We start from the raw sequence: 14,273 nt of genomic DNA, 5'->3' as shown, positions 1-14,273 counted from the left end.
GCGGTTCTAGGCGCTTCCATGTTGCCTTTTCGTACGAGAATGTAGCCCCTGTGTACCATGAAGGAACAGGGCGTCACACAAGAAGTAGCTGGTCATTTCTTGCGGATGCAGCCCACAATGGTGAAATGTGTTTTGGAGTTCATGGCCTAATGGCTGTATGGGCTTGGTGAATTTGTTGTGCATTAAATTTCTATTCTGATATGGGCCGTGTAGCGTTCTTCTTTGCAAGTGATGTGGCATATTCCTATTTGGGGTGCGATGTATTGTGAGGAGATCTGCATTGGGTTCCAGCTTCGGAGTATAGTTGCGTGGTACTGTGCTGGGCGCGTTTGCCTACGAAGCCCAGTGAGGTCAGGGATGAGGGCTGCCAATATGACTGTTTGAATGATGTCATGCTCAGGGGCGGGGGATTAGGTTTTGTGTAACAGATGCCGGTCAGCCAGGTGGACTGGTGGAATGATGTGATTTTCGGAATATTGCTGGTCACAGGTGCCTGTGTTTGCATGCGTTTCTTGGTGGGGGACTGAGGTCATGTCCATTGGAATGGCTTCTGTATTCGTGCCATCTGTGCCCTGCAGCTCCCATTGGCCCCTCTTGGGATTCTTTTGTTCGTTGGCATGCATGGGTGACTTGTACATTTCACTGGTTGCATTGTGACTTCGTTGCACCTACGGAGAGTTGTACTATGTGGCCAGGGAGCGGTGTACAGGCACTCAGTGGGGCCGTTTACGGTTGATTCGCGATGCCGTACTTCTCACCATGGCGGAATGGTACTTTCCGCCGTGCTTGATGGCGTTAGGTACATGTCCGCTAGGGTCGGAATTCGCATACCCTTGCGCCATGGTGGAATTTACGGTTTGGCATGGCGCGCGCGCGTACTTGGTGCAGTTAGCGTTGGCGTTCACTACGGTGTCGCTAATGGCATCGTACTTTGCGGTGACGGGTCATAGTCGCACCGAGCGCTATTCGATGGCGGTATTGCATTTCCGCCATCGTTTTTCGATTTCCGCCAGGGTCGTAATGAGGCCCACTGAGTTTAAGGGTCAGGGCTCAGATTACACAAACTGTGCTGAATGTTGCACATTAGGGTTGTTTAGTTGGACTGCAGGGTTGTGTTATTTGTCTCCAGTCATGCTAAACCGAACAGGGGTATATTGCACTATAAAAGGGAATACAGGGAGCGGTTATCAATTATCCACTGACCTGACTACAGAAAATAGGCGGTTTCGGACAATCCCATTTTATACTGAAAGATGCCCTGGCGGTCGTTATTTAAAGGCATTTTTAAGGTTAATGCAGTTTGGATGGTGTTTCTACTCATATGGTGCTGAAGCATTGGATTGTACGCATTCACTTCGTTCACTCTGTTGGGTGTAGTAGATATGGTCCCCACAATTTTGCTTTATGTCTTGTGATTTATTGAGGTTATGTTAATCTTCAGAGAGTGCCGACATGTGTTTCGACCATAAACTTGTCTTTATCAAGGCTGGGTTGGTGATGTCTTGGTAACACGGACGTAGGACGACAGCATTAAGCTATCGAGCGCAAAACGCAAACAGATGCACCTAACCAGGGAGGACTACTTGAGCCCAATGCTACATGCCTCCTTAAATCCCCTCCAACGAAATGGACTACAATACAGGGCTATAAGCCTCCTTCTAATCTCTCAAACCGAGGCATCACCAACCCAGCCTTGATAAAGACCTGTTTATGGTTGAAACACGTCTCAGCACTCTCTAAAGATTAACATCACCTCAATAAATCACAAATAAGACATAAAGCAAAATTGTGTGGACCATATCTACTACACCCAACAGAGTGAACAAAGTGAATGCGTACAATCCAATGCAGTAGCGCCCTATGAGTAGAAACACCAACCAAACTTCCTAAACCTACACTTTGGGCACCAAGAGCGCGGGCCCTATAGTTTCTACCAGCCGGCCGCAGGTGCAACAAGACCTGACGGAATATATTGAGTTAGGCACGGCAACCACCAGCTCCTAGTGCTCTTTTCTCCTTTTTAAGGTTAAGGCTTAATTTAAAACACTGGCGTGAAATTGAAAATATTAGGAGACTTGGTTATGAGAACAGTTGTAGATATTGTAATAGTGAGATCGAATGCTTGATGCACAACATCGTCATATGTCTGGTATTACAAGTCAACACATGCTTTAAAATGTTGTGAATAAAATTGGTTGGCTCAACAAGGATGAATTTTGGAATAAATTATTCAGTACAAATATGGCTCTTATAATTGCAAGAGTCAAATATGTAAAGGTCTTAAAATGAATTGATGAATTTTAGAATGCGGTTGACTATGAGCTGGAGGGATTCAGAGGTTCTGTCTCAGTGGCAGATGAGTTATTTTGTGCTATTAGAAGCAGGGTTGTCCAACTCCAGTCCTCGAGGGCAGGATCCATGTCAGATTTTCAGGATGCCTCCATTAATATTCATGAGGTCAATTTGCATACAATGATTCTAAATGTATGCACATTGTTCTCATGAATATTATTGAGGAATGTCCTGAAAACCCTTCGAGGCTTGGCTTTGGGTAACCCTGTGGTAGATGGACCATCAGAAGTGTCTCCGACCAGATTGCACCCTCTTCTGCCCCTCCCACTGCAGTAACATGGAGCCTAGCCCCCCACAAACCTTGTACCACACTGTAAAAACAATAACACAGTTTCAGAAGGGAATTTCATTCTTTGAGCAAGGGGGCGGTTTCCTCTTCAGTTCCAATGTACAGGGCCCACCGTAAACCAGCCGCCATAACTAGCGGGTTACTGGGGAAACTCCCTCCAGCCCTTACAGTGGAACCAGTCACAGCCTGGATACACTCCTACATCTGGAGAGCAGTTTACACCCGAGTCTAAACCCAAAACTAAAGCTCTTGCCCTATTTTTGCACATTGCACCTTTTTTGTAGTGATGATGGAACGCTTTGCTGAGCCTCGGTTCTGTTTTTTCCCCACAGAATATGGAGTCTGGTCGACCACGCGCTGATCGCACGTTGCAACATGGAGGAGCCCATCCGCTGCGCCGCGGTCAGCACCGACGGGATCCACGTTGCCCTTGGGATGAAGGACGGCTCCTTCACTGTCCTGCGAGTCAGGTAAGCCCCGCCCTTGCAGACAGTGGCCCCGGGGGTCTATTTTAAGGTGCCTCCAGGAGCAGGTTGTCCAACCACATGATCAAATTCGGGGTTAATCCCAGTGGTCGGATCAAATTCGGGGTTAATCCCAGTGGTCGAAGCGAGTGGGAACGGTCGGGAGCTGTGTCCCACTACTTTTATTGTTTACTGTTAACAGCTCCACTACTTTTTGCAACCATTTTCACCATTTCAGTACTGTTCTTTATGAAGTTAAAGGACACTTCTCTACTTTAGCACCGGATAACAGTTACAGCTAAACTGAAATCTGTTTCAACTCAATTGGCGTCAGCCAGCATAGCTGCAACCCTTGAAAACTGGGTTCCTTCCTATTCTGTCCACCGCCGGAGTCACAGTTCCACAACTTTTTTTGGTACACTTCTACCACTGGTTAATCCCTGTGTCCTGAGAAATTGTTCTGTGGCAAACTAGGCGCTATATGTGTGCCAATGCCTGAGTCCCCAGGAAAGCTTGTGTGACACGCGAGGCGCTAAGAGTGCCGATACCTGAATATCATGTTGCTGCACCTAGTGCTTGCAGTGCGCATTTGACTCTAGGCGCTAGGAGAGAGTGCCTTTTAAAACTGAATAAGACAGAGGTGCTCTGTGGGGTCTCCCTCAGTCCAGCACCCATATTCTCGACAGAAAACTCATTCGACTTCAGAGGGGAGTGCGTGGCCCGCCAGGCGCTCGCTTAAAAGCGCCTTGGTTGTGCGCATGGCACTATGTAGGGAAACAGGTGTCTGTAGTGAATTGATAATTGAATTGAATTGATATTTTATTTATATCGCGCTCATACACAGGTGTTTCAGAGCGCCACAAGGCAAGGGAGGGGAAACAGGGGAGAACCAAAAAAATAAATAAGTAAAAACAACGATCTTATTAGGCCCAGTGACATTGAGAGCGTGCGAGTGCATGGGAGAGAGGTAGGGGAAAAGTGCATGGAAGGGGGAGAAGTGGAAAGTGCAGAGCAAGGGATGGAACAGAATAAATAATAATAAAATAAATAAATAAGAGGCAACAGTGGTAGTGCAGCCAGCAAGTGGCAAGTGCTAGGTTTAAGGCAGCAGACAGGGTAAGTCTGATAAGTGCAGGAAGAACAAAGGGGGGAATGTATGGGTACAGATACAGACCCCAGTGCAAGTGGTGGCCTAGGGGCATTCTGGAAGGTGGCAGCGTGAGCAGGTACCTGGGCCAAGAGGACAGAGGGTGGCCAGATGCACAGTGCCAGGAGAGAACAAATCAGCAGGGGAGAGTGAGAGCGAAGGCAAAAGCAAAGAGGATGGTCTTGAGGTGCTTCCGGAACCGGAGATGGTTCTCCTCGAGTTTTAGAATGGCAGGGAGGCTGTTCCTGAGGGAGGCCCCAGCCACAGACAGTGATCTACCCCAGCTCGTTTCTTTGAAAAACAGCTGACCCTGAGGGAGTTAGAGGTAGAGTAGCGAAGGGCTCGAGACGGGAGATATTTGCAGAGGGATAGCTGAAGGTATTTTGCACCCAAGCCCCAGAAAGCCTTGTGGACAATGCAGAGGGTTTTGAATTTAATCCATGCACCCACTGGGAGCCAATGGAGTGATTTCAGAGCTGGAGAGATACGATCCCAGGACTTGAGGCCAAAAGTGTCGCAGTCTTGTTCTGGATTAGTTGCAGAGGGCGTAGAGTAGAGGCAGGTAGATTTAGAAAGAGGCTGTTACAATAGTCCAACCTAGAGAGAACCAGAGCTTGGGATACCATGAGCTTCTGGGGGAAGGGGATTAAAGGCAGAGTACCTCTGAGGAGGTGCAGTAGGAAGTTTGACTTTTTAGAGACCTCAGAGATGTGGGCGGAGAAGGAAAGTGTGGAGTCAAAGATGACCCAAGGTTCTTAGCCTCGCAGGTGGGGGTAGGAGGAGGGCCAAGGGAGGACAGCCAGAGAGTGAGGGGAAAGGGTGATGAAGATGTACCGATGAGGAGGATCTCTGTCTTACTGGCATTCAGACAAAGATCATTGGCGGCACACCAATCTTGAATGGCAGGTAGGCAATCAGAGATGAAAGAGGGATAGGGGGTGGCCGAAGGCAGCCTCAAAATGAGTTGAGTGTCATCAGCGTAGCACTGGAAATTTGAGCAGAAGATAGCAATGCAGTGGGCCAGAGTTGCCAGGCATTGGTTGAAAAGCCAGGCCGAGAGGTTAGACCCCTGGGGAACACCACAGGTAGAGAGGAAGATAGATGATATGAAGGACCCAAGTTGGACCTGGGATGGCCGATCCGAGAGAAAAGAAGTCTGCCGGGCCATGGCCTGATCAGTGATACCCAGGTTATCACGGAGATGGTTGAGCAGGATGGTGTGGTTGACCGTGTCGAAGGCAGAAGAGAGATCGAGTAGGATGAGGACAGACAGAATGTTAGAGTCAAGGTTGGAGAGCAGGTCTTCACGGATGTTCAGGAGAGCAGTTTCCGTGCTTCTGGCAGCTCTGAAGCCAGACTGATGATCATAGAGACAGCCAACATAGTTGGAGTGAAGGTTAAGCTGGGAGATGGCCAGCTTTTCCAGGAGTTTGCCCAGAAAGGGAGTAATGGATATTGGGCGATAGTTAGCTGGACAGGAAGGATCAGTTTTGGGTTTCTTGAGAAGAGGACGCACTAAAGAGTGCTTCAGAGGGGAGAGGAAATATCCTGAGGCAAAGGAGTGGTTGCAAAAGTCGGCAAGGGCCGGAGCGAGGATGTCAATGTGGTCCTTAATGGTTTTAGAGGAACAGGGATGAACCTGTTTTGACGAGGCTTTCATAGATCGGACTTGTCTAGCAACCTCATCAGGGGAGAAAAGAGGAAAGGATGAGAAAGAGGGAGGGGGGTGGCTGAGGGAGGGTCAACAAGCACAGATGGATAGGGGAGCAGACGGGAAGGGGAGGAGAGGGTGGACAGGATGTCCTGGGTTTTTGAGATAAAGTGAGAGGCAAGGGCATTGCAAAGAGCCTGGGAGGCAAGAGGATGGGTAGAGACTGCAGCAGGTTTGGCCAGCTCCTTGCAGATTTTAAAGAGTTCGGCCAAGTTGTTAGATGCCGCCAAGGCACGGGCTTGAGATTGCAAGAGGTTGCGCCAGAGATCCACAGGTTTGCCAGTTTAGGGCCAAAGCCAGTCTGTGGCAAAGGGCACCTCATCTGCTTTAGCTCACTACACACTAAATTGTGTGTGCTCATTAAGAAGGAACATTTTTGTGCATGTTTGTAGCATGCATATTCGGAACCAGCATGTTGTAAAAAATAAAATTGGTTTATGGCACATATGCAGAAGTTGTTCATATCTGTGTTTGAATGTATGTCAGATTATCAACATCATCATTAGGAGACAGTTTATGGGCACCCGGCAGCCCTATTATATGGCATGTGATTATGATTGGTTATTTATAACGCGCTTAATACCCAGAGGTTTCTAAGCGCTGACCCGGGGATCGAACCTGTGTTGCTCCGCGTCGTCCTGCTTCCGAGGTGAGTGCGTTGCCACTGATCTAGCTTCCCGAGACGAGTGGCCTCGGTCATGTGAGTCGTATCCGTATTTTACTCATTGTCGGGTGCAGTTCACTCTGCCTCATATAGACCAAAGTGTCGCTTGTGATTCTCTGTCCTGTCCAACCGGCAGGCTAGCGCCTTAATGCCCCTCACATTCAGAGAGTGCTTGATGCAAGACATTGGTATTCACTAGTCAAGGATGTTGTTACATGTGTGTAACATGTGTGCCCACCCGACAGATGTAATCCCTTTTCACAGACTATTTAATGGATTGGGACACGCTACAATGAAAGACACGTGTTAGGTTTAGTCATGAACACACAGGTCATCATTAAGAATTTGGTGGTATTTTGCCTGCTAATACCGCCAAACGGCATGCGGTAATGGGAAGGGTCTGCATCATTTAGGACTCCACGAGGATTGGAAATTAACGCAGGTGGTAATTACTGGTATTTACCACATTTGCGGGCCGATTCATGGAATAAATGTGAGCCGAAAAGGGGAGCGTAAGTGGGATAATCGCAGCGCAAACGTGAAAATCACAGTGCACGCGTGCCAAAGCCGTGCACATCGATTCATGGAATTCAGTGCGCGTGTAAATCCTGGGATGTGCGCTAAAATCGTGATCGTGGGTGGCACATGTGGGCACACACGTCATTAAACGGCATGCGCTACATGCACAGGGAAATCGCACATAGCACAGCGCACACAACAAAAGTGGGCGGAACACGGGGCATAACACGCGGAATGTGGAACAACGTGCGAAAATGTGGGCGTTACGGCAGAAGTACAGGAGGTAAATGCTCGCAACGCCCACACGCGTACCAACAACATGTATTCATGGAATCAAACAGGGGAAAGGCGTGCGCCAAAAAAGACGCGCTAATCCGGAAACACGTACGCCAGCAGGAAGCAGGCGTAAGCGTCCCCGCGCAGCATAAAAGTGCGCGCTAACAACAAACAAGCTGAGACGCTACGATGAATATACTGTTCCTCGCAGCAGTGGTCGTGGGACACCGCAGGAGGAGGAGGATAGCCAGGCCCCACTTTTTCTTACCCAGAACCAGCCTTTTTGGGATGCCTGATGAGCAGGTGTATGGGAGGTACAGGTTTCCACCACACATAATCCTAGAACTGGTCAGGGAGTGAGAGGATGACCTCACATCACCCACCCTGTGCTCCCAAGCACTGAGCCCCTTGGAAAAGGTGCTCAATGTACTGCACTTCCTGGCTACTGGGTCATTTCAGCAGACAAGTGCCATAGTGGGGAGTGTGTCACAGGCCACGCAGTCACGCTGCCTACACCAGGTGTTGGCCATCATGACTGCACGCCCCTCAGTCCACAGGCACATATACATGCCCAGAACACCTGCAGAAAGGCAGGCCATGGTGCAGGACTTTTACGGGGTGGCACACTTCTCCAAAGTGCTAGGTGCCATTGATTGCACTCATGTGGCTCTACGTCCTCGCAGGGCCACTGAGCATATATATCGAAACCGCAAGCGCTGGCATTCAATCAACGTGCAGGTAGTATGTGATGCTGAGGGAATAATCACTTCAGTATGTGGCAACTATCCAGGGTCAAGCCATGATAGTTTCATTTTCAGAATGTCACCCCTAAACCGGGACCTGATAGCTGGGCGGCATGGCGACACATGGCTGATTGGTGAGTATAAATGCCGGTGCACATGCATGCATGTCAGATACTGAGTAATGTGACAACCCCACTAATGATAGCCATCATCACCTCACCAGGGGACAGTGCCTACCCTCTGAGCACCTACATGATGATGCCAATTCGGATCCCCACCACACCACCCGAGGTAAGATACAACACAGCCCATATTGCAACCTGGGGCATAGTGGAGCGCACATTCGGAGTGCTCAAGTCACGCTTTCGCTCCCTTGACCGCTCTGGTGGGCAGCTGCTATACGCGCCCCCAGTAGTGTGCAGGATCATAGTGGCAGCATGTGTCCTGCACAACATTGCAACACGCCGGCACTTGCCGGTGGACATGATGGTGCCCCCACATCCCCAACCACATACATGGCCGCTGCGCATGGGAGGTGAAAGGGTACGTGGTGAGGCAGCCTGTATTCAGCTTGTGGCAAATTACTTCACCTAAAATCCCACCCCTTCGGAGTGCACATAGGCCTGGCACATACCAGCTGACAATCAATGATGATGAAAAAAGGGACAGTCAACTGTCACAATCATACCAGCCTGAGATTGTTCACCTGGAAGTGTTACATTGTGGGAATCCCTACCTACTTAAAGACACCCAATGCTGTGACACAAAAAGACACACATTCATGCAGCAGGAATGACTACCCCCTTGCAAAATACCACATCAAAATAGTGCCATGTCACCCAACCCCTCCCCATCTCAGCTACCCAACACACCATGGCATGGCATGCAATGTGAAAGCAACTAAATGAATGCACAACACATGACACAAGTGTCACAAAGTGCACTGTCCCTAATGTAAACAGTCCACAGACAATATGGTCTCAGTAATCAATAAGAAACACCACACATGAACAAATACTTACCAGCAACACAAAACAAGTGCAAGGCAGCACATCGACCCCTTCCAGCTGCAGAGTGTTGCTGTTAGGCAAATGTCTCAGTGTACTGCATACAACATGAACTGCATCTGCAAAGCAGACGGCCTTGTGAAGACATGAAGAACCTACAAGTATATAAGGAGAAAAACATGGGGCCTCATTACACGGATGGCAGTAAGGGATTACCGGTACCGGTAAGGCTACCGGTACCGGTAATCGCTTACTCCCTTACTGCCTTACTACGAGGTCCCTTCGTGGGTCCCTACCTTAATGGCTGGTTTTACCAGCCGTTAAGGACGGGTCCTGCAAAGGGACCTTGGAGGTAATTACGGTACTGCAATTTGCGGTACCGTAATTAGCGCCTTCCCCATTCCCATTGAGCCCTATGGGGGCTCAAATGGGAATGGGGAAGGGCCAATGGTGAATGGGGAATTACCGCCCCGCCAACCTTGGAATGGGGCGGTAATTCCGCCATCCACCATGGCGGAATCGGTAAATTACCGGCGGCAACCATGGCCCTAATAGCGCCATGGTTACCGCCTTCCGTGTAATGAGGCCCATGGATGCACAAGCACGTATCAATACACCATGCAGTGTAGAATCCAACAACAATCCCCACTAGGGATGTACACACAGTTTTGACTACAGACTGCCCACACAACTCATGGGAGCCCAATGTCACTGTGTAAGTTACTGTCACTTGGTCACACCCTTTGCAAGCCCATGGAAAGGGGAAGCAGGAGGGGTGTGTGTGTCAGGAAACCAGGCATCTAACCCAAAGACAGGACAAGCCTGCATGTGCCCAGCTGGAATACACGGTGGATGCCCACGGGAGCCACACAAAGCAACACCCTGTAAAAAGAAAAATGGCCATGTGTGGACCGGGGGGGGGCACCCAGGAGGGATGAGGTACAGGGTGCATCCCAACACCCACATCTGTGGATGTTGAAAAAAATAAAACCCTCCATAGGCTCATGGCCTGCACGGCTACGCTACAGTGGGAGAACTGCCATCGCTGTCATCACCCTCTGCTGCTACATCAGGAGGTGGCCGTGATGTGGGAGGCAGCCCACCCAAAGCCCTGGTATGGTTCTCCATGGCAGCAAGCATGCAGGTCTGGAAGGTTTGGTTCTGCAGGATGATGGTACGGAGATCCCCATGCAGCACCTCACGGGTAGCACGCATTTCTGTCTGCATGGCCTCGCGTGCTGCCCGGATCTCCTGACGGGTTGCCTGGAGCTCAGCTGACAGTGAACGTGTGAGCTGCTCCAGCTGCTGTTCTGACCTAAAATTCCGGGAAACCTGAAGTTCACCCAGAGTATCTCTGAGGGACCTGTATTCTAACCTCAGGGCTTCCCTGTGGGCCTATGACTCTACAGATATGGCTACACGCAGAGTCTCCAGTGCAGCCCGTCGGTCCCTGTTGGATGCCAACATGTCCTCTCTGTATGAGTGGCAAATGGAGTCTGTTGCCTGCTGCTTGAGCTCCATCTGCTTTTCAGGGGGGAGAATGGAAGAGGCCACCCTATCCATTGCCTGAGCCATCATTTCACACGATGCCCCCTGTTGTGCTGCTATACTGTAAATGGAGTTCTCCCACACAGTATTGCCCGGAGGCGCACGGCCACCGCGTTGGCGGGCACCACACCTGTTTGGGGCAAGGCGATCTGCACCTTGCTGTGCTGGCACTGCCTGAGGCTGCAGGACTGCATTCCTCATTTGATCTGCTGGCCCAGGAACAAGAGCAAATATTGTGGAGTGTGACCCTGCATCCGTAACCGCCACAGGCGGACTTTCCAACACTGAAATCCCCATAGAGGGGTCTACCCCCGGTGCAGGTGGGTTGGACAGAACAGCAGCCCTGCCAGAAACACTCACCTGCGATGGCACATATGTCTCACTGTCCGATTCAGCACCTGATTCATAGAGGTCTGCGGAGGTGTACCCAGAGACACCCGTGGACAGTATGGTCTGCAGGAGGATTGGGTTTTCAACCACCACCACCGCACGTCCTCCACTGGTGCCCGGTTGTGGCTGAGATTCCTCTGGGGTCTGCACCATCTCCTCCTCATCAACAGCATTAAGTGCCTCATCACCTGCAAAAACATGAAAGACAACAAATGGTAACAGGCATGAGCACCATAGCACACACATAGGCCTGACGAGGCAGAGATCCAGTACATAAATTCCACATGTCCCACATGACTATAACCCTGGCATGCATGCACTGTCAATGAGTTGGAAGGGGAGGCAAAAAGCACAAAATGAGGACTCCAAGATGGAAAAGCAACACATGTGCAGCATGCTGGATAGCACTGGCAGCACACATTAGCCTGTGAGTGGCATGTCCAATACACATACATGACACATGCCATCACACAGATGGCACGTAGCATAGCCATGGTACATTTGACAACTAAAGCCATATGGTAGGAAATCAGTACTGTCACCCATCCATGTGAGATGGACATGATGAGATGAAACATGCAAAATAGTGTGACAAAACGCGCATGTGCCACATGCTGCAACAGATCCAGTGTTCACTGATGCAGTGATGGCAGGCAGATGAATACATCAATGGTTGGTCACTTCAACATGACAGAACACAACAGCCATGTTCAACATTCAAACAGGGCCCAAAAATGATTGTGTGCAGCCCATTACTCAATCAGCCTGAATGGTTAAATCATTCCCATAACAAGGTAATAAATGTGGGCCATTGTGGGATGTAATGTATGACAGAAGTATGTCACATTTGTGGCAGTACGTCAAAAAATGTGTCCTAAAGAAGGCAAGGATTGAAACAATCAGGCTGAATGAACAGGAAAACATTTTGAACAATGTAGTTGCAAGATGACAGTTGAAGGGCAACTGCAGTAATCTGGTGCAAATTAAGGGATACTGTCATACCCAAACCCAAGTCAGGGGAATGGTTTGGAGGGACCACATGGGTTGCCCATACCAGTCATGACTACACAGCCTCACCTGGCTCTCAATCAGAACACATCACCCAAGCAACATACACATGGATTGCACACGCATGCATGGGCACTCACTGGACAATGCTTCAAAATCTGGTAGGTCTCCCACACCTGGGATCTGTTCCTCTGTGACAAAGGCTCCAGCGACAGACTCATGTTCAGTGAGTTGGTCGTCCTCTGGTGGAGACCCACCGCCAGTCACCAGAGTAGAGGCATGATTGGAAGCCAGCTTGTTCTTTGCTCTGCGTTTCAGGTCATTCCACCGCTTATAGCAATCATCAGCTGTGCGTCTCACAAATCCAAGGGCACTAATGTGGTCTGCAATGTTCTGCCAATGGGCCCTACGTTGAGCAGGTGTAGTCTTGCACCCTGCAGTCACCACCATTTTGCGGCTATGTGCCAACACATAGGCCACAAGTGCATCTAGTTCGGCGTCCTTGAAGCTAGGCTTCCTTGACGTGCCGGAGTGTGTAGCCATGTCTGGGGTCCCAGCCTGGAGTGCAAGAGCTTCGGTTGGTAGGGGCAGAAGCGCAGGTGGGCTGGGTACTTGAAATTTGCAAAGGCACAATGACCAAAGGTCTCACTGCAGGCATTGGCTGTAGGGTGATGTTGGCAGGACCAATCTCGGTGTGAAGAACTTGGACCGACACTGTCCCGGCTGGGAGACTCGGAGCTGGGGTGGATTGAGCTGCAGCTTCCCCTGCAGCCTCCTCACCCTAGCTACTTGGGGCAGCAGATGACATTGCTGCCCCAGATCCGCGTGGCCTGGTGACAGCAACTTTCACCGCTGCACGTGGCTTAGACTTGGTGACACGGAAGTCAGCCTTGGAGTCATCCTGTGCCGGTTCAGTTGACAATATGGGCCGGCTGAGTAAACAGGGAGTACGAACTGGAACCGTTATGAAGTAATTGCGTGTGAACTGACAAGAAGTACAAGAATCACCCGCTCGTTCTCCACAAAAAGCACGTACAAGAAAATGGCATCCTACACGTACCTTTTAAGCCAGCCCACACGTGCCACGTCACATACGCGCATACGCGGTAAGGGCCTTTCCTCCAATTGCACGCAGTGCCACCCGGACGTGCAGTTTTTTCACGTGTACAGTGAACATGCACCCGTGTTGTGGGAAACGCCCATGCTAATTACGTCACAGACGCGCTTACGCGCTAAGGGCCTTTCCTCGAATTACACGCTGACGTGCACTTTTTTCACGTGCCAAATCACTCCGTATCAAGCTGGCCACGCGACAACACACGGAAGACCACGCTCCTGCCCAAAACGCCATTTTCCTGCCCCCCAGAGCCCCGAGCACGATCCCACCTGCCATCTGCTGCTGCCTGCCTGCCTGCTGCCCACCTGCCCTGCTATTTGGTGCCAGCACGTCAGCCATCTGCAGGGGTCCAGTTGCTGTGTCCACCCCTGCTGGAACAGAAGACTCCTGACTGGGATACCATCGCTCCACAGCCCAGCCCCAGGACCCAGTTGCCCACCCACACCTGCCTTGGGGGTCGCCATGTCGGGGCAGACACCATCAGAGACCACTGGCGACCCCCAGCCATAGAGGCAGATGGCTACCAGCTTCAGTGACAAGGAAGTTGGTATCCTGGTGGAGCAAGTTCTGGGGCATTATGATGCCCTCTTCACACCATCGCGCGCCAACAAGGAAGGGCGGGAGAGGATTTGGGAGGACGTAGTGGTTGCCATCAATGCGGAGGGGGTGGCAACCCGCGACATCATGCACGTCCGGAAGCGCTGGGAGGGCTTCAGGTCCAGGACCCTCAACAAGGCCCAGCGCCTGTTGAAGGCAGAGGATGCAGAGGGGTGCCAGGTCAGCATGACCAACATCTAGATGCGGGTCCTGGAACGCATAAGCCCAGCGCTCCACATCCAGATCCCTCGAAGGAGGACCCGTCTGGAGTCGAGCGGTAAGTGGCCATGCATTGCTGTGTGAAACAGGGCATGTTGCAGTGTATTGGTACACACGTATACAAAAAAAGATTGAGGGGAAATTGTTAGATGGCCCCAGGATTCTTCCCCCCTAACAAGGGCTTGTGCAAACTTCCAGACTAAGGAATCCTGTTGCCTTTAT

The 14,273-nt window shown here is 50.5% G+C and overlaps 1 protein-coding gene across 1 annotated transcript in view; it reads left to right on the top strand.

Moving 5' to 3' along the window:
• The window catches only part of EML5 (EMAP like 5), a 772,681-nt gene that overhangs the window by 419,104 nt on the left and 339,304 nt on the right, over nt 1–14,273 (top strand). Inside the window, exon 8 of the mRNA XM_069637955.1 lies at nt 2,974–3,111. Coding sequence (XP_069494056.1) covers nt 2,974–3,111 — 138 coding nt within the window. The remainder of the gene's footprint in view (nt 1–2,973; nt 3,112–14,273) is intronic.

The sequence above is a fragment of the Ambystoma mexicanum genome, chromosome 14 (assembly GCF_040938575.1).
Source record: "Ambystoma mexicanum isolate Mex_15411 chromosome 14, UKY_AmexF1_1, whole genome shotgun sequence".
In the NCBI taxonomy this organism is placed as follows: domain Eukaryota; kingdom Metazoa; phylum Chordata; class Amphibia; order Caudata; family Ambystomatidae; genus Ambystoma; species Ambystoma mexicanum.
Note: the sequence above shows the minus strand (reverse complement) of the source record. Positions and strands in the feature narration are given on the sequence as shown.